At 43.8% G+C, this 18,135-nt stretch overlaps 1 protein-coding gene across 2 annotated transcripts; it reads right to left on the bottom strand.

Annotated features, from left to right (window-relative positions):
* Positions 1-4,530: 4,530 nt before the first annotated feature.
* On the bottom strand, positions 4,531-18,135 carry HSD17B6 (hydroxysteroid 17-beta dehydrogenase 6). 2 transcript variants are annotated; one of them, XM_060253441.1, is made up of 5 exons: positions 17,991-18,135; positions 12,948-13,265; positions 11,719-11,977; positions 5,892-6,055; positions 4,531-5,064 (listed from the first exon to the last, which is right to left on the bottom strand). In XM_060253441.1, the coding sequence occupies exons 2-5, from the start codon at positions 13,258-13,260 to the stop codon at positions 4,844-4,846; spliced, it is 957 nt and encodes a 318-aa protein (XP_060109424.1). In that variant the 5' UTR covers positions 13,261-13,265; positions 17,991-18,135; the 3' UTR covers positions 4,531-4,843. The 2 variants fall into 2 exon arrangements, with proteins under 2 accessions (XP_060109424.1, XP_060109425.1); XM_060253442.1 differs by having other exon boundaries at positions 11,719-11,932; positions 17,991-18,089.

Genomic DNA, 18,135 nt, shown 5'->3' with positions numbered 1-18,135 from the left:
TGCATATTAGGCCACATTGCCTGGCCAGGAAGCACGTGGCTGCTGCAGGGCAGGTCGGGCCAGCTGGAGCCCTGGCCAGCCCAGGTGGAGCTCCACTCCTGTGGGCTCCAGCAGAAAATAAAGCCCTGACTATAGCAAAGTAACATAACTGTCTGTTGCCATATTCTATCCCTTCCTTTGAATTCTTAGTATTTATTTTTAAAAGTCTCTAACCCTTTTTGTGCAGAGTTCTGTAACAAAAGATTAGAGATTTACTTTCTTTTATGTAGTAAAACGTTATCAATTTTTAAAATAACCCTCAAACCTCCTCCAGTGTTGCAGGAGGGAAACACAGGAAACATGCCACTGATGCAAAAAAGGGCTCACAAAATGTCCATGTGAATACTCCACTGTCAGTGTATGTTTGCACTGGTGATTTTAGGGAAATTGAGAATCCTTGTGTGGGGTAGGAAATCTGGATTACCAGTAAAAACTGTGTTAATAAATCATGGTAAGTCCAATCAAAACAGCTGTGTGGAGTAGGGTTGCCAGCCTCCAGGTGGGGCCTGGAGATCTTCCACTTTTACAGCTGATCTCCAGCTGGAAGAGATCAGCTCCCATGGAGAAAATGGCTGCTTTGAAGGGGGGACTCTATGGCATTGTACACTGCTGAGGCCCCTCCCCTCTGCAAACCCCGCCCTCTCCTGGATCCACCCCCAAAGTCTGCAGGTATTTTCCAATCCAGACCTGGCAACCCTAGCTGTGGAAACAACCTCAACCCTGGTATGTGGAATGTAGAAGATGAATTGCAGAAGGAGACAGTGGGAGTTGACCCTGATGCAAGTTTGAAAGAGGCAAAAACGAGACAACTGTGTCTGGGAGGAAGGAAGATGATGTAGGTCTGCATTGATTGCAAAGGCAGTTTTGGATAGGAGCCCAGTGAAAAGGATGATTCTGAAAATTATCTTGTCTTCCTCACTTGGATGCAAGAGCATAGTCTTCTCACTTCCTGGGTGTGTGCTAAATCTAGCCTAGCCCATACTTAGTAATCAATATTTAATTATTTCAATTAAATTATTAAATTAATCATTTGCTTGGGTGACATTCCAGAATTTATCACTTTATTTCTGTATAGATACGGTAGTAGTTGTGCTTCACCGCAGTCACTGCCACAGAACAGTTACTCATAGGGTTGCCAAGTCCAATTTAAAAAATATCTGGGGACTTTGGGGGTGGAGCCAGGAGACATTAGGGGTGGAGCAAAGATCAAGGCTGTGACAAGCATAATTGAACTCCAAAGGGAGTTCTGGCCATCACATTTAAAGGGACGGCACACCTTTTCAATGCCTTCCTTCGGTAGGAAATAATGAAGGATAGGGGCACCTTCTTTTGGGACTCATAGAATTGGACCCCCTGGTCAAATCGTTTTGAAACTTGGGAAGTATTTTTGGGAGAGGCACTAGATGCTGTACTGAAAGTTTGGTGCCTCTTCCTCAAAAAACACCCCCCCCCCGAGCCCCAAATACCCGCGGATCAATTCTCCATTATTTTCTATGGGAATAAGTCTCTCTAGGGAATAACAGAGTCCCCAGCAGACATTTCCCTCCCCTCCCCCCGCTTTCTGATGACCCTGAAGCAGGGGGAGGGCCTCCAAACCGGGGGATCCCCTGCCTTCACCTGGGGATTGGCAACCCTAGTTACTCATGACCCTGTGTTCTAGCCTATGTTCAGCCCTATTCACTGTGAGTCTTTCTCTGATTGCCAGACAACCCATTTCACTGCTTCTAGTGAAGCAAGGAACAGCAATGGCTTATTATACAACAAAACTCACTCAGCTCTGCCCAGAGAGCAAACTTATAGACCCCATTCATTTTCTGGTATTGTACTCCAGAACCTCATTAATCCTGATGCCAACATAAAACACAAGGAGAAGGGGAGTTAGTGCCTGAGGATTGCAATTTAGTTGGCATCAGTGCATCAAGTGGAATCCCAGCCTCCTGCCTGAGGAGAACATTCAGGATACATCAAGGGACTCAAAATACTAATCACGAGAACTTAGATTGCTCTGTGATCAAAGTAATCCTTTTAAAGCTATTCATCAGGACTGATTCACCTACACTTGCACTGTTCACCAAGCCCCAAAGTCCTGTGTGAGGGGAAAATACAGAACATTTAAGACTTAACATTCCAAGCTCCCACCTACCTTAAGAAACAACCCAATCAGTTTTCTGAACAGTTGGCTCAATGTTGCTGTGGCAGAACAGGCCAGCTCTGGCCTGCAGGTCCCATTCCACCTTCCCCTCCAAGCTTTTCCTAACACCTGATCTGCGGTCACATGAGCAGTTTGATCTGATGTCATTGTGGTACCCTCATGGATTTAAAAAGCATGATCAGTTACATCTGCCTTCCATGCCCCAGTGGTCACCACCCTGTTCTGCCTCATCTTTGAAGCAGAGTTAACAGCAGGGAAGACCAGGGTTCATGGATGCCAGCACTTCGACCCTGCATTTCTGGTATGAGCTGGACACTATACTTCTGTTGATACAGCCCAAAATTGCATTTGCCTTTTTAGCCAGTTGACTTAGTGAAGTCAACTGGACTACTCTCATGTAAATCTGCACTTCCTCCCCCCCCCATGTATTTCAAAGAAGAGAGGCGAAGGGAAGGAGGCTGAGATGGAATATTTGGCATAGGCCTTGCAGAGCTGTCAAAAAAGGAGCTGGAGCTTCGGATACACATTTATGTGCATGGGTGAAAGAGAAAAGAAGGATTCCACAACAATCCAAACAATTGACCATGGGATGAGTGCACAGTGAAGCTGGTTCAGGGTGGGATGTCTGATTAAAACTGCAATTAGAGGCACAGTTAGATTGCACCAAACCTGTAGTATGATTGCAGCCCTGGAGGGGTTTTTCATTCTCTTGGGTAGCCATTGCCACCATCTGACCTTTGTGTGGAATTGCCTGCTGGGAGGGGCAGGACGCCTAGCTTCCCTTCCAAGTTCTGAGGCCTTGCCTCTGTGTTTCCTGCTGCCCAGTGTCTGGTCACCACAGGGACCATTTACTGTCTTGTGCACCCTTGGAGGAATAGCCACTTGTCAACTGCCTGCCTTCTCCCGGTGCTCCTTTTAAAATAGTTACAGAATTCTACAAAGTAACAATTAGCTTGCAGCTTTCTCTGGCTCTTCAGGCCAGCACGTGGTTAATGGCCACCTGCTCCAGACTTCAGCTAAGAGTTCTGTCTGCTCTAATGAACTCAGCATAAAACAGCTTCTTCTTTACTTCTAGGAATTTTATTGCCTATTTTTCCCCCACCCACTGACCAGGTCAGGCCAGGTCAAAGAAGCTTTTTCTGAAGTCTCCAGAATGTCTTTTCTGAAGTCTCTCTAGTATTTAACACCTCCAAATCTCTGTTCTCTGCTTGAAAGGGTGGGGGAGCTTGCCCATCCCATCGTCAAGACCTATTAGCATCTGTGTGAAGGTGAGCTGAGGTAAGTCTGGAAAGCAATTCTACTGCCTTCCCCTTCCTGCCTGTTATCTGCCTAGAGGGAAAAAAATTTTAAAACTCAAAATGAAGGTTTTGCTAATTTCAAACCTCCAAAGGAAAAATGCATTCCTTCACAGTTGCCATAAGCCTTTGTGGTCTATTTATGCAGATATCTGTAAGCCAACTGTCAATATTCCTTTCTGTTCTCTCAAAACTCTGCCCTGGTTCATTGAGACAAAGAAAGAGAACCCATGATAAATAAATGTTAATCTTGCTTCTCAGTGGTTCTTGTTCCAGTCTTTAGGACAAGGTTGAAGCTAATGATCTTAGAAGGGTATAATGTGTTTAGGATATTGCTGCTAATGGGTTGTTGAGGGAATATTATGTGAAAGCCAGTATGGTGTAGTGGTTAGAATGTTGAACTAGGTTCTGGGAAGCCCAGGTTTGAATCCCTGCTCTGCCATGAAAGCTCATTGGATGACCTTGGGCCAGTCACACACTCTCGGCCCAATCTATTTCACCTGGTTGCTGTGAGGATCAAAGAGAGAAGAGTGACACAATGTAAGCTGATGTTGGTCCCTATTTGAGAGAAATGGGGAATATATATATATATATATAGTAAATAAAGCATGAAAGCTATATTTAGAAAATCTGATAAAAACATAATTTTTACAAAACAACTAAAAAAATAAACCATTGATACATGCAGTTAGGCTGGATTCAGTCCTTAAAGCTGAGTAGATAAAACTAGTTTTGAATTCCTCATTGAGCAATTAGGAAAAGCTATGCAATCCCTTGCTTAGCTGCTCTTTTGCACTTCCAGCCACACACCAGGTCGTTAGCTGATTACACCTGCTGCCCCTTGGGAGGGCGCTGCATTACTAGTAGTTGGAGCAGGCAGCTAGCCCTTCTGCCCTGTATGCCCTTCTTCTCTCCCCTCTTTGGGGTGGCAGGGCTTGCTGTGGCCACAAAAAACTTCACGAGAAAAGAAACACACTGACCCAGAATAGCACAAAATGGAATAAATGTCAATTATTAACAGACCTTTCCAGTCAACTAGTAGACTTTTACAATGTAAAAATTAATAATTTTATTTAAAAGTACTTAATTACGAATATTATTGAAAATTCAAGATCTGTTTAACTTGATAGTATAGTAAAATGGGGGGGAGAGGAAGTTGCCAATCATAACCCATATCTGTGGTTATTAAGCAGTATAAAAATGCAGCGGCAATACAATGCTTGTAAAACTGTTGCCTCTCACATCAGACACATATCTGCATCTGGTTATTTAAAGGTACACATCCATTATAAGAGAGAGCAATCTTTTCCTCATACCACCTTTCTTGCCCTCATGTTATTTTTCTGCTTTATCCTCTTTATGCAGCCCGAACACTTTTTGGCCAAGACCATGTCAGCACAAAATCCGCCAAAACTGTGGGCAGGTAAGAGAGTGGGATGTAGAGGAACTGGGCATCCCAGCCCCCAGAATAGCGAGTCCGGGGGTGCTTGGATGTCAAGGCATGTTCCATGCAGTCAGTGACCAGATATAGGTCTGTGGAGCACTTGTTTACAATTCCCTCCTTGAACATCTTGTAATCTGCGGGGAAAGGAAAAAGAGGGAGTTTGTAATGATAGCTGATAGAACAGAAAATAGCAATGCGGAACAGGACATGCATCTTTGAACAGTTTTAGATCAGTAGTAACAGTTGCTGCCTCAAGCACCTCTTTTTGAAAGGGACACTCTGAATTTGGAAAAGTCCTGCTCATTCCCTAAGGTGAAGGAATATATATGTGTAAGTGGGACTGTGCAACTGAATTCTTGTCAAAATTCAACATTATTTTCAGGTTAGGACCAACCTAACCTATCACAATTTGGCCACCCTTGCCCTATAGAATCTGCAGCACCCCTACCAGATCTTACCCAATCTTTCTTTTAACTAAAAGAGAAAACGGAGTAAGATTGGGTGGGAGTTCTGCAGGTTCTATAGGGGGCACTGCCCCTGTAATTTCTCACTGTAATTTAACAGAAATAAAATCATGGGAGAAATAGACAGGATTGTGATTATGGAGGGGTCTAAGTTTCCACCCTGCAGTCTTTCCCTGAAAGATGCCTACAGCACACAAACACAAGTTGCTATTAGACCCACAAATGCCTGTATTAATTCTGCCTTTTTCTCCTAATGCATTTATTAGCAATTTATTGGGTCTCCAAAAATGGATATGCTGGTGGTTGATTTCCTCCTCAAGGACAAATGTCCCATTCTTGATTGGGAAGGCCTTGCTCACTGAAATACCTAGAAATGCCTGGTAAAAGTATAGATCCTTCATCACAATGACTGAACCAGGGGATAGTTACCTCCAGATTCAATTCACTGGCAAACAACCCATCACATTGTTCCCATACTGAGAGTGTTAGTGACTTACAGTTGTCAAAATAGGCTTGGCCATAGCTATTTTTGGTTTCCTGTGGAACATTGGTCCAAATCTGCTCCAGTTCGTTGAGGTTCCACTCAATGTTTGTCATGCCTGTTCTGAAATAGCCTGGCTCTACCATGGCTATTTTCACCCCAAATGGGCGGAGCTCACGTCTAAAAAAGAACAATGAATAACAGACAACTGTGAAGAAATGCACACAGTTATTTTGTGATGTGCTTCTGCAGAATAGGTACCAGTATTCTTTACTGACTGTATTTAAAGGTATTGGATATTGTACCTTTTTGATGTGAGATTCCACTTTTCATATTCAGTAATAGAGAATATTGTAATGGAAATGCTATTATGCTAAATCCCAATGTTTCCCATTTGCAGGGTCATGACCTGGTACCGGGCCACAGAAGCCTCACTACTGGGTCACAAGAAAAGCCAAAGCTGCCCCACCCCCAGCAAAGCTAGCCCTGCCCCATCTCTGTGTTGTGCAGAGAGGAGCTGGGCTGCCTCTCCTTCCATCTCCCCCGCTCCCAGTATTTAAGTGAAAAGCTGGCATCCACTGGCACTTTAGACCATGAAGTGTTCTTCAAGGTATGAGCTTTCATGTGCCTTGCAGTATGTTCTTTTGGGGAGATTTCCCTGGGAGGCCTGGGTGGCAAAGAAGGGTGTGTGTGTTTTTTTCAGCTGGGAGGGGCGGGGAGTGGACATTCCAGTAGCTATTTTTTTTTTTTACAAAATGACCCCATGGCAGAATTGTTGCTGGCTGGGGTCATCTGATGGTGAGGAAGGCTTTTTTCCCCCTTTGCCCCCTCCCTTCTTTCTTTCTTTCCCTGCAAGTGATGCTGTGTCTGTATTATTGGTGCTGGGGGCGGGGAAAGCAACAGTGGGAGGGCTTCTAGTGCCCTGGTCCCACTGGTGGACATCCTAGTGCTTTTTGGGCATTGTATGGGGGAATTTTGGACTGGATAGTCCACTGGCCTGATCCAACATAGCTCCTCTTATGTTTATTTTCTTTCTTTCCATGTCTTTCTTTTCTTTTCTTTTCTTTTCCTTTCCTTTCCTTCCATTTCATTCTTTCCCTTTCTCTTTCTTTCTTTCCTTCCATTTTTACTGGATGAAACTTTTCTGTTCATCATACTGTTGTTGCAGACATAGGAGCTCTGCCAACGAAAAGTTAGCACCCCCAGCTGTAGCCAGCTGGCCTTCTATCAGATTTCTGTGTGAGTGAGTGAGAGTGAGAGGTGTGGGGCAGAAAGAGATTATTAGAGATTACTGCGGTATATCTCAACAGCACTGGAAGTGATGGGACTATGAACTTGGCACCATTTTACTGGTCCTGCTTTTAACAGCTGTCTGACACCAAAATTAAACTCCTCCTGTAGATATTAAAAAGGATGAAATAAGTTCACTGGCTAAGTATCTGCACAACAGGCTGCCTTTAAAACACATGAGAAACACAGACAGCAAAAAGCTGCAAACCCCTAATAAATATCTTTTTTGGGATAACTGCAGAAAAGCTTGTATGAACTTCACATAACTTGAAATTAATTCATTATTTGCAGTACAATTCTCTGCTACCTTTCACAACAATTTCCCAACCAAAGAAAAGTATGAAAAATAGCTGTTGAAAGATTTTCTTGAAACCAAGCAAGCTTGGTTGTAGCTTAAGGCAGGGTTCCAGTAGTAGCAGCTGAAGGAAGGGCTTACTAAATGTGTCAGCATATTTTGAGGTAGAGCAACTGCCAGGGCCCAGTGTGGGTGGTACACAGTGCTGGCATTCCTGATTGCAATGGCAACAGCACTCCCAACTGCATACACTGGCCAGTGCTGTTGAGGAAGGGATGTGTAGGTGGTGCAGGCAACTGAACATGGGCATTAGGAGTGCTTGCAAGCTGGAGAAGAACACACAAACAGATAGGTGCATGCAGGTGTGGGGGTGAAAAGAGAGGACTGCCTACTTTCCACCCCCATTTTGGCTCAGCATGAGTTTCAGAGAGATTTTTCTGAAAATGAATTTACTTCCAAAGAAGAGACAGGTTTGGGGAGTGCCCTGGAAGTGACATCACAGGAAAAGGTGGAGTTTTGGTTCAGTGTGCCTGGAAGTCACATCATATGGCCCTCGACACCACAGGAAATGACATAATTCCTGTCTCCCGGCTCCACCCCCTAAGTCTCCTGGCTCCACCCCCAAATTTTAGTTGGCATGAAGGAAAAGTGTAAAAATAACCGGGCCATGGGAAAGAAAAGTTTGGGAAACCCTGGTATATCCAATGATTAAGTAAACTTGATTGCTAGTAATAATGATCAACTGAAGTTTCTAGAGCTAGCTGAAGATACTCCCTCAGTGGCTTTCGATGGCAGAAAATATTTCTTTGTCATTAACACAAGAAGCTACCTTATATTCAGTCAGACCATTGGTCTGTCAGATTCATTACCATCTACTCTGACTGAGAGTGGCTCATCAGGATCTCAGGAAAAGGTCTTTCACATCACCTACAATGTGATACTTTAAACTAGGGATGACATGGACTCAGCCATGGTCCCTCCCCACATGGTTGGCTACTGAGGTACTAATATAGCCAGTAAAAAAGAAGAAGAAAGAAAAACAAGTCTGAAAGCTTGTTACATTTTACACAAGTTCACCACAGGGTGGTCTATCACAGTAGCCAGCCATGGTCAGTGGCTGTCTTGCCAGTGAAGAGAGGTCTGTATACTCTCACAGACACAGCACTCAAGGAAAAAGAGACCACCTTCTGGGCTGTAGCCAGCGAGGGGGAGGCATGGGGTGGTGCCCCCTATAGCGGGGGGGGGGATTTGCTTAACGTAAGAACCACATAGAATAAACATCAGATGTTTTGAGAGCTACAAGACATGAATGTCAGATGTTTGAGAGCAGGTAGGCAGGCAGGAAGATGGGGAAGGAAGGAAGGAAGGAAGATGGGAAGGGAGAAGTAGAAAGAAACAACTTTAACTTTAAATGCATTCTCCATGCTGTAGGCTGGCTTGGCTTGTGAAGTGATTTAAAGAGAGAAATGTTTTCTCCAAGCCAGCCAACAGGGTGGCAGGGGCTTAAAGAGCCACACGATATGTGTGAAAGAGTCACATGTGGCTCTTGAGTCACAGTTTGGCCACCCTTGCCCTATAGAATCTGCAGCACCCCCACCCAATATTACCCAATCTTTCTTTTCACTGAAAGGGAACATTCTGCAGGTTCTATAGGGGGCACTACCCCTGTGCCCCCTGCCAGCTACGGCCCTGCCACCTTCCTGCTGCAAGGAGTTTATTTTTATCATATCTGTTTCTTCACCCACTGACTGGATCCTGCCAGGTCAAAGAAGCTTTTCCTGAAGATCTCGAAGACATTTCCTTCCTAGAGTCCCTCTAGCATTTAATTCCTTCAACTCTGTTACCTGCTAGGATGAAAGATCTTGTCCCATCCATTATCTTTTCTGCTAGATCTATTAGCATTTGAAGGTGAACTGATATATGTTTAAGAAGCCAATGAACTGACTTCCCCCTCCTCCGGCCAGTTCTATGCTGTGGGGGGAGGTTTTTAAAACGCACAGTGGAAGTTTTGTTTCTTTCAAACCTCTCAGGAAGAGTCAAGCACGCCTCCTTCCCGCATGCCATGACCCCAGTCTGAATCAGGCCCATGTGGCATTTTTATGCAGGGTGCCACTGGAGAACTGCAATTGCAAGATGGCTGCCAGTGTCCATTGGGAAATTGTGTAAAATGAAATATGCAGTTTGGCCTGGAGTTCTACACCTGTTTAGAAGAAGAAGCCTTTCTAGGGGAGGGGCCAGTGGCTGATGTTTGCTTTTGAAGGGAAACTGATACTGTTGAATGGCCTTGCATGGTGTGGCTTGGATGTTTGCCTGCTTCTCTGTGTTCACCATATATGTTGTAAATAAACAGCCAGCACAAAGACCCCATAAATCCACAGTGATTTCCTTCAGGAAGAAATTATTTAAAGCAAGCCAGCAGACTGGTCATCCACTAAATAACTATAACACATTTTTTAGCCTTCCTATTCTCTGTGGAGCTCAGGAAGGCATAGAAGTTTCCCCCCGCCTATATTTTATTCTTACAGCAAACCTGTGACAAATTTAAGGCTGAGAATCTAATGATAGAAAATGTTGTCCTCGTTGTCTCCTGTCCTGTGTCTGCTCTGGGATCTGTCATGCTTGGAACTTAATTTCCAAGCATGTAGGAACCTGATCCAATTTGGACTGGAACTTTAACATGCTGAGACATAAGGCCACACACACATGCACATACACACTATTTCCCCAATCCCAAAAGGCTCTGCTGAGCTGCTGTTTGTATCACTGGATTTCATCACAGTGGGGCAAACAGCAGCTTCCTGGGGTTGTTTCAGGTCAAAAAGAGGTAAGTGTAGGGCTCAAGCTCCCTCTCCCCAAATGTTGGAGTCTGATCCATACCAGACTCCTACATGCTTGAGAATTCTGAGGAGACAACACCCAGTGCATACCTGTTAGACACAACCCAGGGCAGGCACAAGGACAATATATCAAGTAGTTAGACTCTGAGTGAATGAGTGGCTTAGGGTCACCCAGTCGGTTTCAGGATAAAGTGGAGATCTGAACCCAAGGTCTCCTCGGTTCTAGTCTGACACTCAAACCACAATACTACATTTATAAGAATGCTGGACTATAAGGTACATACCTGGGGAGTCTCTGTCTCTTTTGAAATATTTTATTGTTTCACCAAAATATTCCTGCTGGGATCCTAGAGTGTGTTCTAATTCTAATACTATTTTTAAACATTTTTAATTTTTTTTTTACAAAGTCATCTGATAAATATAAATCCTACACATTTAGCAACAGTTCCTCTGTTATTGTACTGACCAGCTGCTGCATTTCTGTTCAGTGTGGTTGCACCCCCAAAGACAGCACTTGTGCACTTTTTACAAAATTGGCCCTAATAAATATCCTGCTTGCTCTTCTCAGGCCATACTAGGAACGTAGATACTAGTTTAGTGCTACTGAATTTGACAGAAATCACAGAGTAAGAGACCTCTAGCTTCAAAAGTACCAGGAAAATGCACACTTGACTGTGTTCTGCTTTTATGCTTTGATTATGTGATTTCAATATCTATATATTGCCATGGGGAGACACAGCCAGGAGTCAATGCAAGCAAGGTTCCCCGCCCCCTATCATACAGAGGAATGTCCACAAAAGTAGGCCCTCAGTTTTGAATTTGGAAGTGGCAGCCTAAATTAATATGTATGGACAAAAAGAGCCCAGCAGGAACTAATTTGCATATTAGACTACACTCCCTGATTTCACCATTGTTTCACACAGGGCTTTTAAGTAGTAAAGGCCCAGCAGGAACTCATTTGAACATTAGGCCACACCTCCTGATGCCAAGTCAGCTGGAACTATATTCTTGTGTGTTCCTGCTCAAAAAAAGCCCTGTGCATGGAGTGTTGGAGAACTGTAACAGATAATGAGCGTGGATGTGAATGGTATGGGCCATTTTGACCTAGTGGGCAGCCCTTTGTATTCAGAATGGAAGCCTAGGACAGCTGAAGATCTGCTGAAGGATCCGCATACTAGATAAACATCTTCTCCTATAGGAAAGCCACTCCACTGACAGGTGGTAACACATGTCTGGATATATTGCCAAAGTTGCCTATTGAATCTACCACAATGCTTGATAGAGAGCTAATTAAAGATTCCCTCCATTCATTTCAAAAAGTTGACTAGTTTCCTCGTGCAGAAAGAAAACCAGTTAACACAGCCCAAAATGCTTGAGGGGTAACCTGATAAATGATCATGCTGCTGTTAGAAAAGAATTACCTTAGGCAATCGGAAAAAGCCTCCACCCCATACTTAGATGGGCAGTAGCCTCCTCCAAAGAAAGCCAGCCGACCCAGGATGCTAGCTACATTGACCACTCTTCCCTTGGCCTTCTTCACCAGGGGCAACATATGTAGAGTTACATCAATCAGACCAACTAAGTTGACATCAAGCACTTTCACAAAGTCACTTTTGGTCAGCCATTCGTTGGGAGCTAAGGGATGCACAATGCCAGCATTGTTTACTAAGCCCCAGAGGCCTGTGGAGAAGAACATAGATTAATACACAAATAGAAAAGTGTATTCTAACCTCTACACATGACTCAATGTGTTGTAGTGGTTAGAGTAGGGGTGTCAAATGTCCAGCCCACGGCTGGAACTTGCCTGCTCAGAGCCTTAAGCAGGTCAGTGGGGCTCTTTTCTTCACCCTCCCCCCCACCTGTTCTTGCCCTTTGAAGCTCCAAGGCTGGCAAAGTTCCCTGTTCTTTCTGCCTTGTCTTTGCTGGCTGCAGCAGGAAGCAAAACTGCAAAGGAAATGTAGAATGGATTTTCCATTAAGGTCTCCGTGCCCAGACAGATAGGGTCCATATATTCAGAAAATCTATTCCACATTTTCCTTGTAACTTCATGCTGCAATGTGTTTCAATGGAGTGGAAATGAGTGTATGTTCAGTATTCCTATAGCCAGCTGAAGCTCATGGTTCCTGGAGTTGTGTCCTTGCAAATAAAGGATTGATGCTTTGAGCCAGCTTGTCTCTGCTCAGTGAGTACTCTAACCTGGGAACTCACAGCCAAAGGGGGATATTACTCTGGAGAGCCATTACTAATCTGAGACCCGGGGGTGGGGGTGGGGAGAAGCTCGCAATGCCTTTCCCAGGCTGAGAGCATTGTATATTTTTAGTTTCTGCTGTGAACCTTGTGCTTTTTCTTGATGTTTTATTTTAAAAACTGCATTGTGAAATCCCACTATTCCCCCACCTTTCCATTTTAAATAAAATATTGCAAGAGTTTTAAGCATGTGTGTATTTTAAGTAAAAAATAATATATTTGTGTTTGTCTATGCCCTTTATAAAGATTATATTGCCACTACCTCACATTACATTTTTTACACATGTGGCCCAGCCCCACAAAGTCCTATTTGTGTCAGAGCCAGCCCTCCTAAGAAATGAGTTCGACACCCCTGGGTTAGAGTGTTTGATAGGAAACACCTGGAAGAAGTCAGCTGCTGTACCTTTGTCCTTCACATGTCCTTTCACCCATTCAGTTGCCATGGCAATACTCTCTGTGCTGGTCACATCCAGGACGATGGTTTTCAGCCGGTCAGATGTGACCCTTTCCAGTTCCTCAGCCCCTTTCTGGGTAAGACATCCCGCCAAGATCCGCATGCCCTGCAAATCCAGCTGCTGGGCAAGCTGGTTTCCAAAGCCAGAATCACAGCCAGTGATGAAGACATATTTCTCCCTCAGGCTCTCCACAGTCTGCCTCTCCAGGAACCATCGGATCAGGAAGAACAGTGCCAGAGAGATTACCAGGCAGAACCACATGCTTGCTGGGAATGAAAAGAAAAAACAAAAACAAAGAACAGTGGGGAGGGGTTTTTGTGTTTTTAAAATCTGCATTCTGGGTTTAATCTGTTCCCTCTCTTCTCATTCTTTGATTATCAGACAGCAATTTTCTCTTTGGAGTACTTTGGGTCAATGTACAATCTTAGATAAATGTTAACAAAGCCATGATTATCCTGTAGTGCACTGCACCTTTTCTTGAGTGAATGACACTTCACACAATGAGGTCAATGACGTCGTAATACTGGTAATACATATGAACATATGAAGCTGCCTTATACTGAACCAGACCTTTGGTCCATCAAAGTCAGTATTGTCTTCTCAGACTGGCAGCGGCTCTCCAGGGTCTCAAGCTGAGGTTTTTCACACCTATTTGCCTGGACCCTTTTTTGGAGATGCCAGGGATTGAACCTGGGACCTTCTGCTTCCCAAGCAGATGCTCTACCACTGAGCCACCGTCCCTCCCCGCTACACTAGCACTACATTACATCACCGCTACATTACACTAGCAGTGCTTTGTTAAACTTAATAAAACTGTTTGACTTTATTGATAAATAGGTAATAGTGATTCACCCATAAAAAGTTTTTCTTTTTAGAGTGGATATACAGTAGATTTTCAAGTATGGCAAAATAATAGGCCAAAGTATTTCAGAAGCTAGCTTGCCCCTATTTTTTTTGCAGCTAATCCCCTCCGCCCCACACCCTCTGCAAGTGATTGACCACCTCTTCCCCCCGCCCCAACATCCTTGGGCTAATGCCATGGATGAAGGGGTGGATCCAGATCAATGCTGTTAGCACATGGATAGCCAGCTCAGTAACTCTCAAACCTATTCCCAGTCAGTGTGCCTTTCTGCTGCTGTTTCTTAATGTCTACTGTAGTTTCTTAAGAACTACCGCTTTATCTGGAGAATGATGGAACTATGGTATGTCCAAAAAACTCAGTAACACCCTTCAACTGCAGGTTTCTACTAAGTTCTCATCCTTCTTGAACTTCCTGTCACTCTTTACACTCTTTCTTGCTTCACTGCCTTCATATCCTAGATTTCCATAACTTTGACCTCAGCAACCTCTTCCTGCCTACATTGAATGAGCAATGATTTCACAGGAAGAAGCTATTCTTCTGCTTTTCCTTTCTCCATTGGGGTCCAACAGAGATAATCCCTTTCTTTTCTCCTTTAACATGCTACTGTTGCATTACTTCAACAAATCCCATGGCTTTCAGCACAACCTATAAATTGACAATGCCCAATTTTACCTCTGTACCCCTGAACTTTGTCCCTCTAGCAATCTAGCAGTTACCTGCCTGACTCTCTCGCCTCCCTCCCTCCACTTGGATGTCTGATTGCTATTTCAAACTCAGTAAGTCTATGAATGAATAACTCAACTTGTCTCCAATGCCCTTCCTGCTCGTATACTCTCCACATCAGTCTACAAAGAGGAGCAAAGCCCTGGTTTTGTCTTTGAGACTTTCCCCTTCTTGTGCTTCTCATATTCAGTCTGTTACCAAGTTATTTATTTCTTGTTGCAAAAAGAAGTTGCTGCTTCTCCACCACCTTGGCAAAAAACTACGGTTCAAGTGCCAACTGTCTTTTGTGTTGACTACCACAGACTCCTCATCTCAGGTCTTCTGTTTGTTGTACCTTCATCTCCTCTCCCCTCACATCTATAAACATTCTGCCACCAAAATAATTCATCCCTCTTACCACCCTGACCAGGTGTCATCCTTCTTATGCTTTACTTCCTGGCTACTCCATCACACACAAGCTCCTCATCCTTACTTCAAAGGTCAAAACTCTCCAGTGTTTTTCCATCCCTTATCTCTTCACTCCCATAGTCCAATAAATTGCCACATATGACCTTAATAGCTGTAGTTCTACCACCTCAGATGTCCAAAGGTCTCCTACTCTCTCAGTAGGCCCACTCTCCTTTGTTGACCCTTATCTTCAGAAGTCCTCCTCAGCTTCCTTACTTCAACTTTTTCCTCAGCCTTTTCTCCAAAGCCTCTGGCACAATCCCCTTATCCTCTGCTCATCAGGAAACTATGCCTATAATGAAACTGAAATAAATTCATGTTTCCCTCTCTTTATCCTTGAGCATTATTTCATTATTCTCCCTTTATCACCTCACAATTTAGAAGGTAAACACCTCAGAGCAAAAGGTAAAGGTAGTCCCCTGTGTGAGCACCAGTTGTTTACGACTCTGGGGTGATGTTGCTTTCAAGACATTTTCATGGCAGATTTACTTACAGGGTGGTTTGCCATTGCCTTTCCCAGTCATTTACACTTTACTCCAGAGCAGAGGCCTGTAAATCATCATGTACTCTGTAAACTATCATGTGCTCTGTTGGCTTTATAAAAATTATAAAACTTACAGAGAACAATTATGTTTACATATATAATTAATTGGATTTTCAAGCACTTTCCAGAAGTTTGTTCATAATAAACAATCTTTTGCATTTTTATGGGGAGGGACGGTGGCTCAGTGATAGAGCATCTGCTTGGGAAGCAGAAGGTCCCAGGTTCAATACCTGGCATCTCCAAAAAAGGGTCCAGGCAAATAGGTGTGAAAAACCTCAGCTTGAGACCCTGGAGAGCCGCTGCCAGTCTGAGAAGATGATACTGACTTTGATGGACCAAAAGGTCTGGTTCAGTATAAGGCAGCTTCATATGTTCATATGTATAGTGCTGAAAAGTCCAAGTGCCTTACAAACATTATTTAATTATAATACTCACATGAAAACTGCCCAGTCAGATGGTATTATAGCTAGGGTTGTCAGAGTCAACTCAGGAAATATTTGGGGACTTTGGGGGTGGAGCTGGGAGCAAGATTGTGACAAGTACAACTGAACTCCAAAGGGAGTTCTGGTAATCTTATTTAAGGGGAATGTGTTCCTTTTTAATGCCTTCCCTTCACTGGAAATAGTGAAAATGTGGTGCCTCTATCTCAAAAAATAGAAGATGATGATGATATTGGATTTATATCCTGCCCTATACTCTGAATCTTAAGAGTCTCAGAGCAGTCACAATCTCCTTTACCTTCCTCCCCCCCACACTCAACAGACACCCTGTAAGGTAGGCAGGGCTGAGAGAGCTCTCACAGCAACTGCCCTTTCAAGGACAACTCCTGTGAAAGCTATGGCTGACCCAAGGCCATTCCAGCAGGTGCAAGTGGAAGAGTGGGGAATCAAACCCAGTTCTCCCAGATAAAAATCTGCACACTTAACCACTACACCAAACTGGCTCACCAAATAGCGTCCCCCTAAGCCCCAGATACCTACAGATGGTTTCTCCAGCATTTTCCAAAGCCCATCAATAGTTGTGGAAGGCCCTGATTCAGTTTGGACCCATGTGAGGGATTTAACTTTTCCATCCCTGCATGGTTTCACCAATCAAAGCTGACACCACCACCACAGCTTCATGCTATTTAGTCCAAGAACAGTGTGCCTGTTCCCCTACCCTTTCTTTCCAAGGCTAATAGTAGTGTCTACTTGTTGGTTTCAATCCGTAAATCCATGCACAAAATTTCCTAGCCTCTGTCTGTATTGAATGTACTATTGCTATATGCTTTTTTAAAAACTCTGGAAGAAACCAATCACGGATCTTCCAGTGTCTCATCTAATTAGACCCTGAGGTCCTGTGCTATGCAAGCTGCCTAATCAAGTCAGATAAACCTGATGTTAGTGTCGCCACCTCTCTGGATTACAGCTATCAGTTCCCCTAGAGGAAACACGAGCTTCATAGGGTAAGCTCTATGGTATCACATCCCTGCTGAGCTCCCTTCCCTCCTCAGACTTCACCCGGTCCTGGTACCCCCATCAGATCTCCAGGAATTTCCCAAGTTAGAGCTGGCAACCCTACCTGGTGTAGAAGAAACAGAATCATATGTAAGTCTTACTTCAAGGACTTCCATGAACTAGGAACAATTTTACCAATGCTTTCTGCCACAATATATAGTTTTCTCAAAGCACCCTCATTTTTGTTTCGGATAGGGCGGTCAGATGTAAAAGAGGATAGAGTCCTGTATTTTAGATCACAAAGGGACAGTTAAAAGCTAGAGCATTTCTGTATCCCTCCCTAACAGGCTACACCTACCAAATGATTTCTGTCCTCAACTGTTTTTCTGTCTACATCTGTTCCCCATAGTTCTAGACTACGGTACATTTCACCTCCTCTTCATTCTACTCTGTTTCTGGACTCCTTTCTCTGCTAACGTCAAACTTTGCTGATGTTCTCCAAAGCCAAGCAAAACCTCACAAGCGTCCAGCTCTTAATTATCCTCCTTTATGGAGCTGTAGGATGTCTGTCCCAGTAGACGTCTATGTCTATTTTATGCTACATCATGGACCCACAAGTTACCTCTACTGATGAACAATGTTGTTTTGAATTTCATATAGTTTTTGCCAACAGGGAGGGGTTATAGCTTAGTGGTATAGAGCACCACTATAGTGGTATAGAGCACATGCTTTGCATGCAGAAGGTCCAGTGTTCAGTCCCTCAGAGAACACAAACTAATTTTGGAGAGCCTCTCCCAGTCAGAGTAGACAATACATCAATCAATATTCTGATGTGGTTATAACACTCTTAAATTTTAATGCTCTTACCCATTTTTCTTGAGAAAAGGTTGGCAAGGATTTGAGCTACTATCTTCTTTTAAAACCAACTTTCACCCAAATAGAAAGTTAAAGGTGTACATTTTAAAATGGCTCTGCTTACCTCGGATTTCAGCTCACACGTTGGCTGTTCAATCAGTTTGAAATGACAGCCCCCGTGAAATTCAGAAGGAGAAGCCAGTTCATTGCATGTGATTGGCAAACAAGCTTTCCTGTTCCTCCCACTCCAGAAATTGTACAGAGGTTCT

This window comes from Heteronotia binoei, chromosome 13, assembly GCF_032191835.1.
Source record: "Heteronotia binoei isolate CCM8104 ecotype False Entrance Well chromosome 13, APGP_CSIRO_Hbin_v1, whole genome shotgun sequence".
Lineage (NCBI taxonomy): Eukaryota > Metazoa > Chordata > Lepidosauria > Squamata > Gekkonidae > Heteronotia > Heteronotia binoei.
The sequence above is the reverse complement of the archived record's forward strand: the minus strand, read 5'-3'. Positions and strand labels throughout refer to the sequence as shown.